Below are 21,364 nucleotides of genomic sequence, written 5' to 3' on the forward strand. Positions count from 1 at the left end.
TTACTGAAAGAAGACTTTTTATGCGCATATTCACAACAATAGGCATAAATGAACCAATAGCACATTCGATCTCACTTATACTTTCGGGTTGGATGAACTTTTGTCTCAATCCTAGCACAACGGTGAAACTTAGAGGACACTAAGAAAGTTTGGCGATTGGACCAATTTTGGTAGAATTAACTAGCACATTGACATGTAAAATAACCCTGTCAAATAAAGCTAGTACCACCTCTAGCTTTTATGTAATAGTCTTATTATAAACTGCATTGTCAGAACTCACAGACCACTTTTATCACCTGATCTAATCTTTATATGAGCATACAATACTATATCACTCCTGGTGATAAGATACCAAGCTTATCGTTGCATTTGCAAGCTAGGGAAAACAGTATTGAATCGCTTGAATTTAATTTTTGATTATCTCGAAAAATCCTATGAATTATAATTCCCAAGTAACCTTGCAGTTAACATTAAGTCTAAGAAACACATCTCGGATACTTAACCCATCAGCCTTTAATAATGCCTGAAACATGTACCCAAAACCATGCTGCGGCAAAAGTGCATCTAATTTGTATATAATTGCGATAAAGACAAAAAAACTATCGATTAGGATCTGTACGAACAAAACTATATCTTTAATACTCTTATTTAAGAACACAGCAACAGTATACATTGTGATATGCCACAATTTCACCCATCAATGATTTTATTTAAAGATCTAGTAATTAAGCAAAAACTATTGCCTATCCTCAAAGAAAATTTCAATCAAAACAAGATTAAGTTTTTTTCTTGCATATTGTACTCAGACTTCTTTAAAAACTTTAAACTTCAGAACTATAATATAACCCAAATACCAATGCATCTTGTCAACAAATGATTAACAGGTATATTACAGTTCTAACCAAATTAGATTTGAACTGCTCAAGCTTTAAAACACAACTAATAATAATGCCATAAAATATTTAAGTTATAAACCATATGAACTAATTATAGCTCATACTATAAGAAGGGAACACTATTGCTCGTCTTTCCTTACGCGATATTATATGCTGTACGCAATTTTTGATAAAACAGGGATATCTAAAAGTTTAAATAATAAAACTCCCCTATATCTATTTTAAAAGATGCCAAAAACCTGCTTTAATTGCTAATTAAAGATAAGATTACAACTAAAAAACACATAAAAATAAAAGGTAAACTTACAGAAAATTCATGGAATTAATTAAATACTTTCCACGTAAGACCAATCCTAACATCACATATATCCTCTCACAATATTAATAAATTGCAAGTTTTCAAAATAAACATGGTTGAAAGGAGATCTGATATAAATACAGACAAGTTAAATACCCTTTCAAAATCAAAGAGTTTCAAACCAATTGGCTAATATTTTGACACTTTCATAGAGAATACAAAAGAGTAATTATAAAGTCTTACAATAAAGTCATGGACTAAAGATAATTAACTAAACGAGACATTTCTGCTTATAATTCTGGCCAAAGCAAAATCTGCGACCAAAAATATGTGCACAGTCATCTCTTTATGCACAAATAAGCAGCGGAATGATTACCATAATAACAAAATGCAAATTTAATTAATACAAAACCTATAATTCTGCACACGTACAGAATTCATATGTATAAAACATTGAACATAAATTATAATATCAGATTTCAAGAGATATAAATCCAGTCCAATAACAATCACTTGCATTTCCGTTTACCCTGTAAACTCGGGAACAATATAATAGTATGTTATTCTAATCTGATAACAGAGATATCATAATTTATGTAGAATTTTCCCACTCAAGGTTATATATCCAGTGGTAAAATTTACGTCTTCTCTCTTGACAGGGGGAGACCAACCATATACAATACACGTCGACTAAATAAGTCGATCCCTTCAAAAATATTTATACACAAAAATATATAAAAGGAAAATTGTATATGTATAAGTTTTGAATCTGTATAATCTAAACAGAGTCAAACGAGTAATACAAACTGTACAAATATACGCATGTCACTGCGTAACCCAATATATACAAAATTGAGTTAAAAGTTAAAATATCTAATACAAACTATGTAAATCACACAAGCATAAAAATATTATTAGACAACCTATATATAAATGCCTTGAATTGAGATGAACTTGATTAGTTATTAAGCTTATAACCAATCTACATACAAAAAAAATATGTCAAAAACTTTAATTATAGTTAGAAACCGGAAACGCCCACTCAGGATCTAGCAGTAGCGAAAGTGGGATAATAAATAGATTTTGGAAAAATAAGTCAGTTTATCATAGAACTCCAAGCAGTGAAGACCTTATCTATTAGTGTAAGTGTATCAGTCAGAAAAGTAACTTTTGATTGTGGATATAAGCATCTATTAAATAAACTTAACTGTTTAACAATGTATTCTAAGATAATATTAATAATACTAAGTACGTACTACTATAGTACAACAGCAAACACAATGACAGACTTGATACCCACTCACTATCAAAGTGGAGAGTATATAGGCTACACTGCTGTAGCAATTCAATCCATTCAAGTTGATATATCTGTAGGCAATACAGCGCCTGAAATAGCAATCTATGATGGCCTGAAGACTCAATTAGACATTAGCTACGATGGACGCACATTCACTTCAGCACAAACTAAACTTATAGGCAAGTTATATACCAAAAAGATTAAGGACTTGCTTATTGAAGTAATAAAACTTATCCGCAAAATCAAGGAAGCTATTGAAACAGTAACTCCTTTAATAAGTTCTAACCGCATTGAAGTGACTAATAACATAAATAAACTTTCTTATAAGCTAGATCATGATAAGTTTGATTTTACACAGTTATTGCTTGCGGAGATAGTACCACAAATTGTAAGTGGTATAACTCTTCATGCCAAAGCAGCTAACTTTGTGCAAACAGCAGAATACTCTTATGTTGATAGCTTGAGCAACTTAGCCATCACGAACTTAGAAGAGCTTAAAGCAGACTTAAACTTCAGACTTACTCTAATTCAAGATCTTGCAAAGACAGACATCACAGACTCTATTAAAACTTTTGTAAGGCAAGAACTTAACTTGGACTATACTCATAATCTTGGATTGGAAGTCCAAAGTCGTTTAAGTGGTGGTACCACATCATTCACCACTATCCTATCCATGGAATTAAGTTCTGAGCCAATAAAAATCTACAGATACGCACCAATTCCTTTTGATGAGTGCTATATCGATTCCATTTATTACTTGGATAAAACCAAAAGAGTATACAGACAATCTTACTATAACGCTTATCTACCGGTTGAAGCTGACCAGTGCCTTAAGGGACTACTTAGCGTTAATGAAACATTGATAACCAAGCACTGCCCTTTGGCAAAACAGACTTATCCCTACGCTCATGTGCAAGATGGAATTGTCTTTACTAGCTTGAGTGAGAATACTAATCGCAGTTTAGAGAATGCATCAATAACTATTACATCCACTCCTTTTATTATAACAGGAGGATCATATAATCTCACATTGGGAGATACGATCACACAGTTCGCATTAGGATATGACCGACAGACCACGGCACGAACTTTACCATTTGCGTCAGAATCACTGTGCCCACCTAAACCTAAAGAACCATTGACCATTAGAACTATCTTCGCTCATATAGAAGAAATAGCTATATACGTGTCGATAACAATTATCATGGTCATAATATTAGACAGGATCACTACATTCCTAGTCAGACTCTTGAAAAGAATATTAAGAGTATTTCAGAGGAGCTTGCGTATACGTGGTAGAACGCTTATCCCTCAACGACCAGATGCACATCATCATAACCTAACGGTAATCTACGGCAGGAGAGGTCACCCCGCCGCAACTACCGCTAGTTATCGACCTAGAAACTCAAACAGAATAGTTAGATAAATATACAAGTTAACATGATTCCTATGACTTAACTTCTAATGCATCCAGATGGAAAGACTTACGGACATTCCCAATGATATAAAAGACCTTGCCAAACGGAAAATATAATACTCTCATAGTTACCTATACAATATTGTACTTATATTCTTGTACGTTCTTATAAAAATCTCCACGTTATTATTATATGAGTTATCTAAAAGGGTAATGATAGAAACGGTAAGAAAATAAACCACATATATAGTAACTATGATACCAAAAGAACATAGTAGGTAATGTTATTACTCATTTAATTGTTATAAAATAAGCGAACTTTAAAACTAGGCTAAACGCTTCATAAAGGTAACAATTTAATTTAATTATTATCACTACTAACGTGACAAACGAACAAGTAACGCTTATAGAGTAGCTACGTAAATAGAATTTTACACAACATATATTAAACCAGTAATTAACAAGTATATATGTAACTTAAAATCTCTATATTTATTTTAACAAAAGTAGATAATCTTTAGAAAAAGGTATAAAATTTTGACAAATATTTCTCTTTGGTGAAAATTATAAAGTTAAGACAATTTCGAAAACAGAATATAAACTTTCATTTAACAAAATCTTTGGAAAACAAAATTGTGATAATAAGAAAGATTTCTGACAAGTTTTAACAAATTTAGTTAATATATTTCTTTTTTTTGACTTAAGCTGTATACTGGCACATAAGGAAAAAAATTCCGAGATCATTAAAAACAATTGAGCAATAAATGCAAAAACTTATATATATATATATATATAGGCACACAGCCTATCAACGACTCTACTTGAATCAGGAAAATTCTATTTGGTGGAAATAAAAATTTAGATTTAACTTTAATGACAGGCCTAAGAAAATTTTACCCCGAAACTTAAGTTTTACGGCTATTGTAGTAAGAATTAAAGGGATGTAAAGTTCTATAGTTTTGAAGAGGAATGATATATACTCTAAACCTTAATAAGTTAAACAATTTTTCCTTAATGAAATTACCCGATCAATGATACTACTTTAATTGCTCAAATATTAAAATTTACAAACAGTCTTTACATATCTCTCTTACAAGTACTTGAATAAGCATATTTAAATAGCTTTGTCTAACGTCAGTCCTTCAGTCTACTTAGATATTGGTTACAAAAAAAATATATGCTATTTACAGGTCCTCTATATATATCACAGCACAATTAAAATTCACGATTAATGCACAGGGATGGATATAAATGAAAGATCAGAGAAAAGGTACTGAGGCGCAAGTTCGATTAAATATCTATATACATAACCCTTAAAAGCTAACAAGAATGAATAAATTGTGATATAAGGCTGAAAATTAAAATTGTTAATATAATATTGAGAAAAGAAATTTAGTTCAACTATGACGAAAGTAATTGAGATTACACGAAGTTTTAAATTAGGGGAAAAGAAAATACAACCTTATACCATTATTTCCGTACATACTAAGTTCCTTACAAGCTAACATGTAATGATATAACAAAATAACAATGGTGTAAATTATTTAGTCTTGTACAGTATGAAAGTCATAACGTCTAATATTTTACTAAATAGTAATCACTATTTTGACTAGTTACATAGATTAAGAATTTTGTCACACGTGTCTGAGCAGTCTTTGTCTAATAAAAATTACAATGTCTATGACCAAGCTAACATTCGCTACTTCAACGCATACGCTTAGGGCCGGCAGAACCCCGTCGCCGAGGGACACCTTCAGCATCGGACTCCTCCCTGCTGTTATCCGACGAACGCGCAACTGAAGTCAGGCTAGCCGTCTCTGAGGCAGTCTCTGGCGGAAGAGATGGAGTGGGAGTCTCGACTGTAAGACGCAGCCGCTCTAAACCTCCAACAATTCTCTCTGGCAATGGGAACCGAATCTCACTACCCATGGAACCGAACCGGCTGGATGGTATATCGATCTCGAATACGTTCACCAGAGGAAGTGTATTTTCCGCTTCCTAAAATAGGGAAGTAAATATTAGTTAAAACAGAAAATCTTAACAAATAATCAGGGAGAAATATAATAATGCTTACCCATATAGATAATTGAGCAGCCCTGATACTTTTAGAAAGTTTTACTAACTCCGCTAAAGTCATAGTGCTAACCATTGGAAAGGGAATAGCACCATGGTTAAAATAACTTATTGTATATACGCATAGCTAAAGTCACCAAATTCTTTACCTCAAGTCACGCAGTTTTGGCGACTAATAATATTAAACGAATGTAGCAAACTTACCGCTGAAAGGTCCGCTGCAGATGGGGAATCAATGCGACTTAAGCATAGAGATGAACTATAGCTGGATCCTTCTGCAGACCCTCCAGTACTGGGCGGGCTAAACCTTAGCATGTTTGTATAGTGTTCCTCCAGATTGATTGAGTTGGTCGCCTAAAATATAATAGATCTTATTAGTTTAATCGCAACGCCAACAAAGAATCTAGGAAAATCAGGAAATGAGAATGCCTAAAATCCTGTAAAGCTATATGATTAGGTAGCAATTCAACCCACTTTATACTAGAATTAAAATCTTAGATTGGTTCAAAAATGCTTATGCAACCATACATTTTAAGATTAATATTCTACCAATAAAAGAATTTTAGTTGCAAATACCTCTAGATACGTGTACAAATGTACGGCCTCTTTCTGAAAATTAATAGAAAACTAAAGCATGGATACTTACATGTAGACGCTCTGTTTGATCAAAGATCAACGGACGGAAGCCAGGACTTCCCGACGAGGTGTCCAATCCCGCAGGCACATTACTTCCAGTAACTCGATCCTCAGTGGCAGACAGACGGTGTACGGCAAACAGCCCAACTCTGGATCTCACTTCGGCTGGAGTCGATGGACTAGCAGAGGGAGCCTAAAACAAAAAGAAAACATTAAAGTCTTGATCTAACATTTAAAACCCCAATGAGAAACGTGCGGCACGAGCAAACTCTTAACCTTCCCAGAGAGAAATAATATTAGGTTGCTACTTAAGATTTTAGTAAATGTTAACTGGTATCTCAATTTAATTGCGGTAACCGAGCGGATTTCTCTGGCGACATAAAACGACGATAAACGGTGAGCGATATATATGGAAGAGCCGAAAGTCAACGTTGAGGAAGTGAGAATAGGACAGAACAACCCTGCAACAACATGATGCTTTATTAGACAAAATGGGTGGCTAGAAAAAAATTATACAAAACAGAAAAGAAATATACAACAGAAGAAAACTCACCTGTGTATCTGACAGAATATCATCCATCACAGAGGACGCGGCTTCATACATGGTGTCCGAAGGCTCCACAGTTGGCGACATAACCCCTGATCTAGTCCTGTTGGTCCTGTTACCGCAGTGAAGAAGCTCAATGGTCCTGACGCCTATGTTTCGGAGGCGCGTACATACATCTCTTATCCAGCGAGCCAGCGACCTGTCTGAGGTGTTATCTAATCTTGTTAGAGTCTCAAGCCCTACAGCACCGAAGAAGACCACTATGAGAGCACATGAAAACAAGCCTAAACCCAACAACATGTTAATTAAGCCATCCATGTTGAATGTGTCCAGACTCGTCTTCTGGTCTCTCCTCGACTCGGCAGACCCAGAATCACCTCCGGCAACATCGTCACCAATGTCACCGCAGGAGTTCTGCATCACCGAATTGAGGAGAGACCAGATGATTTGTATCGCTCTACTAAGCATCAGTGAGAGATGCTCGTTGCCAAACATCTCCCCTTGATCCCTTTCGGACTCTACAGTATCAAAAGTACTTGTACTCCCATAGTCATCGACATCAGCAAGGCTTGTCATCCCAGACTGGTCGCTGTACACTGAACTCGAGTCGTCTAAGGATGTTTCAAGAAACGAGGAATTGGCAAGAGTGGCCGCAGCCGCTCTCATTGATTCCTCGAATCTTTCCTTAATATTCTGATGCGCGTCCAGGCTGTCAGGTATATACATTATGAGCGAATGTAAATTTAAAATAGAGGACTAATGATTCTGAAAGGCAATATAGCAAAGTTAATTTTATGAAAAAGACTGTACACACGAATATTTTTTTTGTATTCTAAGCAACTATGGTTGAGCCTCCTAACCATTAAAACTTTGATTTATCATCTAAAAGTAAAATTCTTTAAGTTAAAGAATATGTAATTAATCTTACATGATTCAACGCTTAAAAAAAAAAAAAAATAGCTATCGTTAAGCTATTCAAACATTAAAACTTTGTTTTATTAGATTCAATTAAGTTAAAGAATATGTAATTAATTTTACATGATTCAACGCTTAAAAATAGCTATCGCTGAGCTATCAAAAACATATTCATTATGATGTATCAAGCACTTAAAAACTTATGTACTAGCTAAATCTGAATATTTTCAATGACGTTTTAAAAGCACTTTCGATAAAGCTAGCTAAATATAATTTTTGTACGCGACCATTTTAAAATAAATATGGTTGAGTTACTCGTAACGAAAATAACCTATCAATTAGCGTCGTTATAATTGAATTAAGTAAAAAGAAAACCTTATTTTAAAACCTATAGTAAAACTGTCCTAGGAGATTTGAATCAGGACTCCATAAATTTTGATTATAAAAAGGGGATGCTGTAATCAAAAGTTAAAACGAATAGAATGATGGAACATATCTGTGTCAATATAAGTTTTGTTTACGATGAACGAATTTAACTTTTGCAGACGGAAAACGTAAACAAAACAAGGTACGTCAATTTACCTGATGACTCAGATATGTCCTATCAAATCTACAAATATTATATAAAACAAAATTGTCATATATTGAAGATGTACCCATATTGCTTCTAACCCACTTTCGATCAAAAATACAGTGATAAAGGCCTTATCGACGAAGAAAATAAGATTCTTGAGTCTTAAATAGCGGCTAACGAATGCAATAATGGGCATATCAACAATCTATAACATAAAAACATTCATATAAAACAAACGGGTTACTATATTTTATCACTTTTATATAAATTCTCTTGGAATTTAGCGGTAAAATTAAACACTCGAACGCAAGCTCCGCTCGCAAAGACAATTATTAATAAAATGAGCATAATTACTGGGCCGCCAGCTTTTTATAACCTCGCTCAAATCCAACCCCTATCACTTTTGACCGCCCAAACATAAACAAAGGGTTGACAACTTATTGTTACGTAAAATTTAATTACGGACGTCGAACGATATATTTTGTAGATATTAAGTCTAAAAGGTACACTTACATCGACGTAATGTAAGATATTAGTCTTTAAAATGATTAAAATTTATTCATGTTAAAAATAACATAAATACAGCTAATGCCAACAATGGTATAAACCATATGTACATATACAAAATATACAAACAAGGGTTACCAACTATTGTTAGTAAAATCTTATATTTTTACATACATACGAGTAATGTAACCAAAGAAATTAATACGATATGTAAATACTAATTGTACTTATACATTTTTATATAAAATATTGTTTAAATTCAGGAAACAGTTATATTTAACAGAAATAGAGATATCTAACCAATCCATTATAGGTCTATCTGTAACGAAAAGAATTTCTAGAATATCCCAGGGATAAAAGGATTAATAAAAGATTATTAAAACTTCTTTTGTTTAGATTACCATAGCCAGGATACCCCAAGGAACCGGTTGGAGCACGCGCACTAACTCTTTTTAGGATCTACCATGGACCAGCCTGGAGATAACCTAGATGATCATGGAGTATTGGAGCCCTACCACCACCCTACCTTGGACGGACTGCGGTTGTGTTCCTGTCAACACCTTGACACTATAGACGAGAACAACAATATTATCACCACACCAGAGTACGATGGATTCTCAGAGAACCTGTCCATCACCATCAGGAATTTCTTGTTAAATACAGCCCTGAATACCACAGAAGATAGTAGAGTGGAGACCGATAGTGACATTAGCTCCAGCAGCACACTATCCCTCTCTACAAATGACCTCAACCAACTCTACTATGACCTGGAAAATCACTCAATCACCTTGGACGAGAATGGAAACGAGGTAGCACAAGTGGACGCCCTTGGCTACATATCTACCTCACCCCCAACCTCAACCTACACTTCGAACGAGAGCACTTCACCACCTAGTTCATCATCAGAAGAAGCTGAACTATCCAGAACAACCAACGCAAAAACATTTATTGATGTGACAATGTTAGATAAAACTAAACCCCTCAAGAAAAGAATGTATTCTATTTGGGAGGTTTATCATCTTGTATACCCAGCTATGAAAATACGCAAAGCATACTTTCTTAATGGAAAGCGTATTTAACTTAGCTTGGAATACATTTATAGTTTATTATATATGCCTATATACTGGGACTACTAAACTTTTTCTTTTTCTCTTTTTTCTTTTTTAACAACTTACCCCCATTGGAGATGCGATCCTCAATTTTCAAATTCTTTGAACGTACATATGAGACTTTTACAGAAATGCTTCGCATCCACAACTATCTATCTATGCTTGATATAAAGTCAACACTTTATAGATCATATTATGAACCTTTGATTGACACGTGCCCTGCAATTAACTAGTAGCACTCAGGGGCAAGACACAATTACTTTAGCTAGGCCCAAGGCATTATTTGTATCAATTTATGCATTCATAGGCCTATCTTTACCTATATGACACCATATATGGGTAACGCTAGCCTATTCATGGTAATCTGTATGTGATTTGCTAATAGTATATGTTTATTAAAGATATTATGTTTATAGTTAATGTAATCATATAAACAACCAGTTCAAATATGTATGCCTACAACCATGCCTGATTTACGTCACATATTAACACACAGATATTTAATTGCACAGACAAACACTAAAATCCTGGTCCAGAGCTAATGTTATAGCATGTACCTCTTGAATTTATTCAGTTATTTACTAACTCTCCTACCATTAACTTCTCTTTCTGGCTTTAAAAGGTAATGACTTAGTTGTTTGGCATGCATTGTAGTTTAAATTTAGGCCCCTTAGTACTTAGCATGAATTGAGCTCAGGCCTTATGTTAGAACTCTAACACTTAGCACAATTCACTGCTTGGGACTTAGGGCACATTTCTGTCCTACTCTACTTATAATTTTAACACTTATCCTGTAAATATTTTCATACTTAACTTATGCACTTGTAAAATAAATACACTTTATAAAAACATTTTCCTTCCTTAATACTTAATATACTTATATAATTCTGATCGAATATCAAAACCAACCATTTATTCTTAGGTCAAAGCAACATAATACTTCGCGTGGGTCTTTTGTTGAGCTTCCACCAGCTCAACCAAATTCGTATTATACTTGTGGGAATAGAGGGTTAAGCATTCTAAACAAACGAACCGACGATGAGAATGTCTATGTGTATTGCATTAAAATTAGGTTTTAGTAGTACTCATAGAAGAGCGGTCTCCATACCTAACTATGGACAAACGCCCCATTCGCACACACAGGTTTTAGGCTATTTTCTTGGGGGATGGGACACCCCAACCCCCCCAAAAACAAAAGATTCCCCCCCCCCATTTTTTGTTTATGGGGAAGTTAGTTCACATAAAACTACGAGCAGCACCAGTATTAATCATTTTTTTCATATTTTTCTTTTTTGATTACCTCTTGGGGCAGACACTAGAGACTAGGGGCGAATCCGCTAGTAGGTCATAAAATGTCTATTTCTTACCTATGAAATGGTCCATCGCGCATTACATGAAATTGTTTTCCTGAATAATATTACCAAGGGTAGCTATTCTAACCAACAATTCTACAAAAAATCACGAAACCTTATAAAGTATCTGGTGGTATATTTTGTTTTTGTTATGTAACTGAAGAGGGGTCTAAAAGAAGGGGATGAAAAGGGGAAGGGGTTGTGGGGAAATTTTCCCTTAGAGTTGTTTGTCAGAATAGCATTCCCTTGTCCCTGAAAATTACATTTTCAAAGTGGATACAAAATTGATTATCCGCTGGAATAGAACTGGTTCTAAGCCATACGAAAAATAATGTATATTATCATTTTCAATTTTCACATGAGTAAAATATAATTCTTAAATCTAACACCAGTTTTCAACTTGGCCCCGTTGTTTACAAGAACCATACCTGAAATTAGCCATTCATTTACAGCCGCTCTTTCTCTCTAAAACAAGAATGACAAGATCATAAAAGCAAAGCTCTAAAATCAGACAGTATTTACACTTGCAGATTGTCAGAAATTAATAAGTAGATCATTAATTTATTGATGCAAAATTGCTTCAATACAGGATACTGTTAAAGACATTCTTAAATGTTTAGGACTAGATTATAGGGATGCTTCGCTTAATTTTGACAATGGGGTATTCCTGTCCAGTTTTTTGTTTAGGAATGAATATTTCTTACCCGAGGGAATAAATGATGGACCGACAGGTCATCATTTATTCACGAGGGTAAGAAATATTCATTCCTAAACAAAAAACTGGACAGGAATATCATTCTCATTTAAACAAAAACTCATTTTTAAACAAGTAAAATGTGGTTTAATTTTGGTTTTTAAATTTCATTTATTTCGCTGGTATAATTTTTCTTTCTTTTAGTAATTAATAAAAATTATAAAATCTTCCAAAAAAAATTAAAAATCTTCTAAAATCATACCAGGGATATAAATGAGATACCAGGGAAATAAATGGGGTATTCCTGTCCAGTTTTTTGTTTAGGAATGAATATTTCTTACCCGAGGGAATAAATGATGGACCGATAGGTCATCATTTATTCACAAGGGTAAGAAATATTCATTCCTAAACAAAAAACTGGACAGGAATATCATTCTCATTTAAACATAAAACTCATTTTTTTATGCTAAAATGTGGTTTAATTTTGGTTTTTAAATTTCATTTGTTTCCCTGGTATAATTTTTCTTTCTTTTAGTAATTAATAAAAATTATAAAATCTTCCAAAAAAATTAAAAATCTTCTAAAATCATACCAGGGATATAAATGAGATACCAGGGAAATAAATGAATATTTACATCCACTATTTAAGGGGTTGTTTATATGGGAATGAATATTTACATCCACTATTTAAAGGGTTGTTTATATGGGAATGTACTTTCCTAGGAATCATTATTCAAAAAATTCTGTGAATAAGATTTTTAAATAATACAAAAAATTGTTTTCAAAAAAGTTATATATCATCTCAATTTAGGTTAGATACTTTGAATCTTAAATTAAAAATAATGGGGGGAGGTCATATGGTTCATATATTTGTTTGAGTGAAAATCAGGGATTTAAAAGGATAACACATTGTCTGATAAATTGATGTTCAACGCAAATGATGATTTACAAAATTACCCTTTCTGTAGATATTGTAATTAGTGGCTGAAACGTTTGGTCATTAACACTAAACATAATGAACCAACCAATCAAAATTCAATGAAAGTCCCCAAAGTTATTCAGCCAACGAATAAGAAAACGTTACTATAAAACTTTGGGGACTAGTGCCCAATCTCCTCTCCTTCCCAGAATGAAAGCACTAAAATATATTTACCTGAGTAAGATAGCTGTCAATGTCTCTGGATGCCATTCTATGTACAGTTCTGTCGCCAAGAGCCTAAAAACACAGGTTTTAAGCTATTTTTATGTACTTTACATACCTTTCCTCATTTTGTATGTTTGCTTAATTTAATATTTCTAAAGGGATAAGACAATGGACAATAAATTTATATGTATATCCCATATGATGATAAATAACTACACTTTCTGAACAAACCAGTCCAAAGTCAATAAAAGTACCTAAAGTTTTGAGCCAACTAACTAGATAACGCTGAAATAAAACTTTGGATAAATGTGCAATTTACAGCTCCTTCCCTCCCTGCCTAAATGTCAAATAAGTTTAGTTTCTAGAAATCTATAAATGTTAGTCGCACTTTTAAACAGGAATGGAGATGACATTGGACTGTAAACCATACTGATAGTTATGATTCGTTTGCTCAAAACTTTAGGTCTTTCATTAGATCTTGATTGGGCCATATAAACTCAAATTTTAATCATAATTTAGCATGAACATCAATTTATTGCCCATTGTCCTATCCCTGATGATCCCTACCCAATGTAATGAAATATTAATATACAACTTATGAGTCAAACGTTACTTTAAAGTCTAACAAGAATATATCATAGGTATTCAATTTATTAGCGCACCTTATTTACTAATCACTAGCATTGAGTATGTTAGTCTGTTAATGTATAAAAATCCTAAGAAAAAAAAAAAATAAAACATTATATGGGAAAAAACGCACTAAAGTTTTATTTTTTTGTTCGAATTCGATGTTGGCAGATAAATTCTTCAAATCATTGAATTTTTACTTACTTACCATAAATCTCCAAAACCTTCCAATTGGATATTTTTTATTCATATCACCTGAAATAACAAAAGAGGTAAAAAATTGGATATTATCCTCATAGGATTTTTTTTCAATTTTGAAAATTTAAGCCCCCCCTCCCCCACAACGCTCGGCCCCTTAGCCTAAAACCTAACCTAAATGAAAAAAACGCTGCGGCCAGGTTTCATAGTTTACTTTTTAAGAGGATAACGCCAAAAAAATTGAAATCAGTCCAAAAGAGTAGTGGAATTACTATGGATCAAAAACCCTTTTTTATTGACAGAGCAGTTAATTATCGCATTGTATTATAGACAGCTTTCCACGGACAGTAAAATAAAAATTATTGATAAAGATTAATTTCATAAAATTTGCACATTATTATTTGTTGAATATTGTCTAATATATGATATAACACATGATTTTTCAGTATTGTTCAGAGCCAGTTCTAATCTATCTGAAATTAATCTTCTCCCAAATATTCCAAGCTAATGTACCTTGTATAGGAATATGTCTGACGTCACAGAAATCAATGAAATCATAATGGCAATACAGTTTTAAAAAATATAATTATACCTTGTATAGGACTTTGTCTGACGTCACAGAAATCAATGAAATCATAATGGCATTACAGTTTACAAAATATAATTATACCTTGTATAGGACTATGTCTGACGTCACAGAAATCAATGAAATCATAATGGCAATACAGTTTACAAAATGTTTCCATTACCTAAGAAAAATACCTTGTATAGAACTTTGTCTGACCTCACATAAATCAATGAAATGATAATGGCAATACAGTTTACAAAATATAATTATACCTTATATAGAACTTTGTCTGACGTCACATAAATCAATGAAATCATAATGGCAATACAGTCTACAAAATATAATTATACCTTGTATAGAACTTTGTCTGACGTCACATAAATCAATGAAATCATAATGGCAATTCAGTTTACAAAATATAATTATACCTTGTATAGGACTTTGTCTGACGTCACAGAAATCAATGAAATGATAATGGCAATACAGTTTACAAAATATAATTATACCTTGTATAGGACTTTGTCTGACGTCACAGAAATCAATGAAATGATAATGGCAATTCAGTTTACAAAATATACTTATACCTTGTATAGGACTATGTCTGACGTCACAGAAATCAATAAAATCGTAATGGCAATACAGTTTACAAAATATAATTATACCTTGTATAGGAATATGTCTGACGTCACAGAAATTAATGAAATCATAATGGCAATACAGTCTACAAAATATAATTATACCTTGTATAGAACTTTGTCTGACGTCACATAAATCAATGAAATCATAATGGCAGTACAGTCTACAAAATATAATTATACCTTGTATAGAACTTTGTCTGACGTCACAGAAATCAATGAAATCATAATGGCAATACAGTCTACAAAATATAATTATACCTTATATAGAACTTTGTCTGACGTCACATAAATCAATGAAATCATAATGGCAATACAGTCTACAAAATATAATTATACCTTGTATAGGACTTTGTCTGACGTCACATAAATTAATGAAATCATAATGGCAATACAGTCTACAAAATATAATTATACCTTGTATAGAACTTTGTCTGACGTCACATAAATCAATGAAATCATAATGGCAGTACAGTCTACAAAATATAATTATACCTTGTATAGAACTTTGTCTGACGTCACAGAAATCAATGAAATCATAATGGCAATACAGTCTACAAAATATAATTATACCTTATATAGAACTTTGTCTGACGTCACATAAATCAATGAAATCATAATGGCAATACAGTCTACAAAATATAATTATACCTTGTATAGGACTTTGTCTGACGTCACAGAAATCAATGAAATCATAAAGGCAATACAGTTTACAAAATATAATTATACCTTGTATAGGAATATGTCTGATATCACAGAAATCAATGAAATCATAATGGCAATACAGTTTACAAAATATAATTATACCTTGTATAGGACTTTGTCTGACGTCACAGAAATTAATGAAATCATAAAGGCAGTACAGTTTACAAAATATAATTATACCTTGTATAGGACTTTGTCTGACGTCACATAAATCAATGAAATCATAATGGCAATACAGTCTACAAAATATAATTATACCTTGTATAGGACTTTGTCTGACGTCACAGAAATCAATAAAATCATAATGGCAATACAGTTTACAAAATATAATTATACCTTGTATAGGAATATGTCTGACATCACAGAAATCAATGAAATCATAATGGCAATACAGTTTACAAAATATAATTATACCTTGTATAGGAATATGTCTGACATCACAGAAATCAATGAAATCATAATGGCAATACAGTTTACAAAATATAATTATACCTTGTATAGAACTTTGTCTGACGTCACATAAATCAATGAAATCATAATGGCAGTACAGTCTACAAAATATAATTATACCTTGTATAGAACTTTGTCTGACGTCACAGAAATCAATGAAATCATAATGGCAATACAGTCTACAAAATATAATTATACCTTGTATAGGACTTTGTCTGACGTCACAGAAATCAATAAAATCATAATGGCAATACAGTATACAAAATATAATTATACCTTGTATAGGACTTTGTCTGACGTCACATAAATTAATGAAATCATAATGGCAATACAGTTTACAAAATATAATTATACCTTGTATAGAACTTTGTCTGACGTCACATAAATCAATGAAATCATAATGGCAGTACAGTCTACAAAATATAATTATACCTTGTATAGAACTTTGTCTGACATCACAGAAATCAATGAAATGATAATGGCAATTCAGTTTACAAAATATAATTATACCTTGTATAGGACTTTGTCTGACGTCACAGAAATCAATGAAATGATAATGGCAATACAGTTTACAAAATATAATTATACCTTGTATAGGACTTTGTCTGACGTCACAGAAATCAATGAAATGATAATGGCAATTCAGTTTACAAAATATACTTATACCTTGTATAGGACTATGTCTGACGTCACAGAAATCAATGAAATCATAATGACAATACAGTCTACAAAATATAATTATACCTTGTATAGGACTTTGTCTGACGTCACAGAAATCAATGAAATCATAATGGCAATACAGTTTACAAAATATAATTATACCTTGTATAGGAATATGTCTGACATCACAGAAATCAATGAAATCATAATGGCAATACAGTTTACAAAATATAATTATACCTTGTATAGGACTTTGTCTGACATCACAGAAATTAATGAAATCATAAAGGCAGTACAGTTTACAAAATATAATTATACCTTGTATAGGACTTTGTCTGACGTCACAGAAATCAATGAAATGATAATGGCAATTCAGTTTACAAAATATACTTATACCTTGTATAGGACTTTGTCTGACGTCACAGAAATCAATAAAATCATAATGGCAGTACAGTCTACAAAATATAATTATACCTTGTATAGAACTTTGTCTGACGTCACAGAAATCAATGAAATCATAATGGCAATACAGTCTACAAAATATAATTATACCTTATATAGAACTTTGGGTAGATTCCTCTTAGTATTATTTTTAGCGATTTCGAAAATTTGAGTAGCCCCCCCCCCCCCCCCCCCCCCGACAACAAAATAATAATTTAAGTAAACTATTATTAGGTTGGACAGGAGGAAGGGAGGGAGGGTATATAAGGCGAGACACGAGCCTTGCCTTGCCTTGCCTCAGGCTCCTTAGTCAACCATGCCAACCAGTTTAGGATCGCAGTCCCTCACTACAAGGCATATTGTAGTCGACTAACAAACAGCTACAAGCTTTCACTCTATTTATAGCAGAATTCTTACTGTACCCCTTTCCCCTCCCATCTGACCAACAACCCCCTTTTCCCCACCCCCTTAATGTTCTCCCTCACATCATGCGAGCACTCCATGTCCGCTACGTGTCCGCGTTTTTTTACTGTATAGTTTACCCCTTTCCTCTCCCATCTGACCAACAACCCCCTTTTCCCAGTCCCCTTTATGTCTCGTCCGCGTTTTTTTAGCAAGAACAATTTTATTTGTGGGTTGCGTAGCAATATTTAAAAGAAATAGCCGACAACGAACATCTGTGGCCGCAGCGCTCGGCTCCCTAGCCTATAACCTAACCTAACCTAACCTAAAATAGTTTTTTGAAATTTAGAAAATTAAAGTACCCCAGACAACGAACATCCGTGGCCGCAGCGCTCGGCTCCCTAGCCTATAACCTAACCTAACCTAACCTAAAATAGTTTTTTGAAATTTAGAAAATTAAAGTACCCCAGACAACGAACATCCGTGGCCGCAGCGCTCGGCTCCCTAGCCTATAACCTAACCTAACCTAACCTAAAATAGTTTTTTGAAATTTAGAAAATTAAATTACCCCAGACAACGAACATCCGTGGCCGCAGCGCTCGGCTCCCTAGCCTATAACCTAACCTAACCTAACCTAAAATAGTTTTTGAAATTTAGAAAATTAGAGTACCCCGACATCAAGTTGTGGACACAGGAAAAAGGCAAGCTTCAATTTAATTCAATAACGTGCTGTGGAGAAGCCTCGCTTCGCTCGGCTTCCCCACACAGCACGTTATTGAATTAAATTGAAGCTTGCCTTTTTCCTGTGTCCAAATCTTTTCCTCCTCCCGCAGACTATCCAGACTGTCGGGGGGGGGGGGGGGGGGGGGGGGGGGGTACTCAAATTTTCAAATTGATAAAAAATTTTGTAACAGGAAAACGCCGAACTTTGTCTGACGTCACATAAATCAATGAAATCATAATGGCAATACAGTCTACAAAATATAATTATACCTTGTATAGGACTTTGTCTGACGTCACAGAAATCAATGAAATCATAATGGCAATACAGTTTACAAAATATAATTATACCTTGTATAGGAATATGTCTGATATCACAGAAATCAATGAAATCATAATGGCAATACAGTTTACAAAATATAATTATACCTTGTATAGGACTTTGTCTGACGTCACAGAAATTAATGAAATCATAAAGGCAGTACAGTTTACAAAATATAATTATACCTTGTTTAGGACTTTGTCTGACGTCACATAAATCAATGAAATCATAATGGCAATACAGTCTACAAAATATAATTATACCTTGTATAGGACTTTGTCTGACGTCACAGAAATCAATAAAATCATAATGGCAATACAGTTTACAAAATATAATTATACCTTGTATAGGAATATGTCTGACATCACAGAAATCAATGAAATCATAATGGCAATACATTTTACAAAATATAATTATACCTTGTATAGGAATATGTCTGACATCACAGAAATCAATGAAATCATAATGGCAATACAGTCTACAAAATATAATTATACCTTGTATAGAACTTTGTCTGACGTCACATAAATCAATGAAATCATAATGGCAGTACAGTCTACAAAATATAATTATACCTTGTATAGAACTTTGTCTGACGTCACAGAAATCAATGAAATCATAATGGCAATACAGTCTACAAAATATAATTATACCTTGTATAGGACTTTGTCTGACGTCACAGAAATCAATAAAATCATAATGGCAATACAGTCTACAAAATATAATTATACCTTGTATAGGACTTTGTCTGACGTCACATAAATTAATGAAATCATAATGGCAATACAGTTTACAAAATATAATTATACCTTGTATAGAACTTTGTCTGACGTCACATAAATCAATGAAATCATAATGGCAGTACAGTCTACAAAATATAATTATACCTTGTATAGAACTTTGTCTGACGTCACAGAAATCAATGAAATCATAATGGCAATACAGTCTACAAAATATAATTATACCTTATATAGAACTTTGTCTGACGTCACTTAAATCAATGAAATCATAATGGCAATACAGTCTACAAAATATTATTATACCTTGTATAGGACTTTGTCTGACGTCACAGAAATCAATGAAATCATAATGGCAATACAGTTTACAAAATATAATTATACCTTGTATAGGAATATGTCTGACATCACAGAAATCAATGAAATCATAATGGCAATACAGTTTACAAAATAAAATTATACCTTGTATAGGACTTTGTCTGACATCACAGAAATTAATGAAATCATAAAGGCAGTACAGTTTACAAAATATAATTATACCTTGTATAGGACTTTGTCTGACGTCACAGAAATCAATGAAATGATAATGGCAATACATTCTACAAAATATAATTATACCTTGTATAGGACTTTGTCTGACATCACAGAAATCAATGAAATGATAATGGCAATTCAGTTTACAAAATATAATTATACCTTGTATAGGACTTTGTCTGATGTCACAGAAATCAATGAAATGATAATGGCAATACAGTTTACAAAATATAATTATACCTTGTATAGGACTTTGTCTGACGTCACAGAAATCAATGAAATGATAATGGCAATTCAGTTTACAAAATATACTTATACCTTGTATAGGACTATGTCTGACGTCACAGAAATCAATGAAATCATAATGACAATACAGTCTACAAAATATAATTATACCTTGTATAGGACTTTGTCTGACGTCACAGAAATCAATGAAATCATAATGGCAATACAGTCTACAAAATGTTTCCATTACCTAAGAAAAATTAATTTTTTTACGAACAAAAAAAGATAATTTATCAAATACCCTGTAATTTACCTATAAAAGGACACATTTTCATCAAAATTTTAAATAATATAGTAAATTTTTCTTTAATATTAAAAGTAAAAAGATATATTATATAATTAATTCTTGTTTTTTGGCCATAATAGGTCAACAAAACAGTTACTAATCCACTAATATACAGGGTCATTCAAGAGAAATGATTTTTTTAAAAACTTAATAATGCATAGAAAATAAAACAATTATGTAAAATCCTTTATATATTTGGAAAACCTATTATGAGACATTTATGTTTCAAATATTTGAAAATGATTATTTCAACAAATTATGTCCTAAAAACCAGTTTTTCCAAAGGCCTTTTTTTCAAAGATTTATTGATTTAAAGGGTGTGCAAAACATACACA

At 32.7% G+C, this 21,364-nt stretch overlaps 1 protein-coding gene across 1 annotated transcript in view; it reads right to left on the reverse strand.

The window, feature by feature from the left end:
* The window catches only part of LOC145334449 (uncharacterized), a 36,425-nt gene that overhangs the window by 10,524 nt on the left and 4,537 nt on the right, over positions 1–21,364 (reverse strand). Inside the window, exons 5-9 of the mRNA XM_080179912.1 lie at positions 20,855–20,933; positions 14,295–14,341; positions 13,469–13,531; positions 12,050–12,086; positions 11,637–11,676 (exon numbers count right to left, since the gene is read on the reverse strand). Of these exons, the coding sequence (XP_080036038.1) occupies positions 11,637–11,676; positions 12,050–12,086; positions 13,469–13,531; positions 14,295–14,341; positions 20,855–20,933 (266 nt within the window). The remainder of the gene's footprint in view (positions 1–11,636; positions 11,677–12,049; positions 12,087–13,468; positions 13,532–14,294; positions 14,342–20,854; positions 20,934–21,364) is intronic.

The sequence above is a fragment of the Acartia tonsa genome, chromosome 12 (assembly GCF_053477335.1).
Source record: "Acartia tonsa isolate MP-2025a chromosome 12, ASM5347733v1, whole genome shotgun sequence".
Taxonomy (NCBI): Eukaryota; Metazoa; Arthropoda; class Copepoda; order Calanoida; family Acartiidae; genus Acartia; species Acartia tonsa.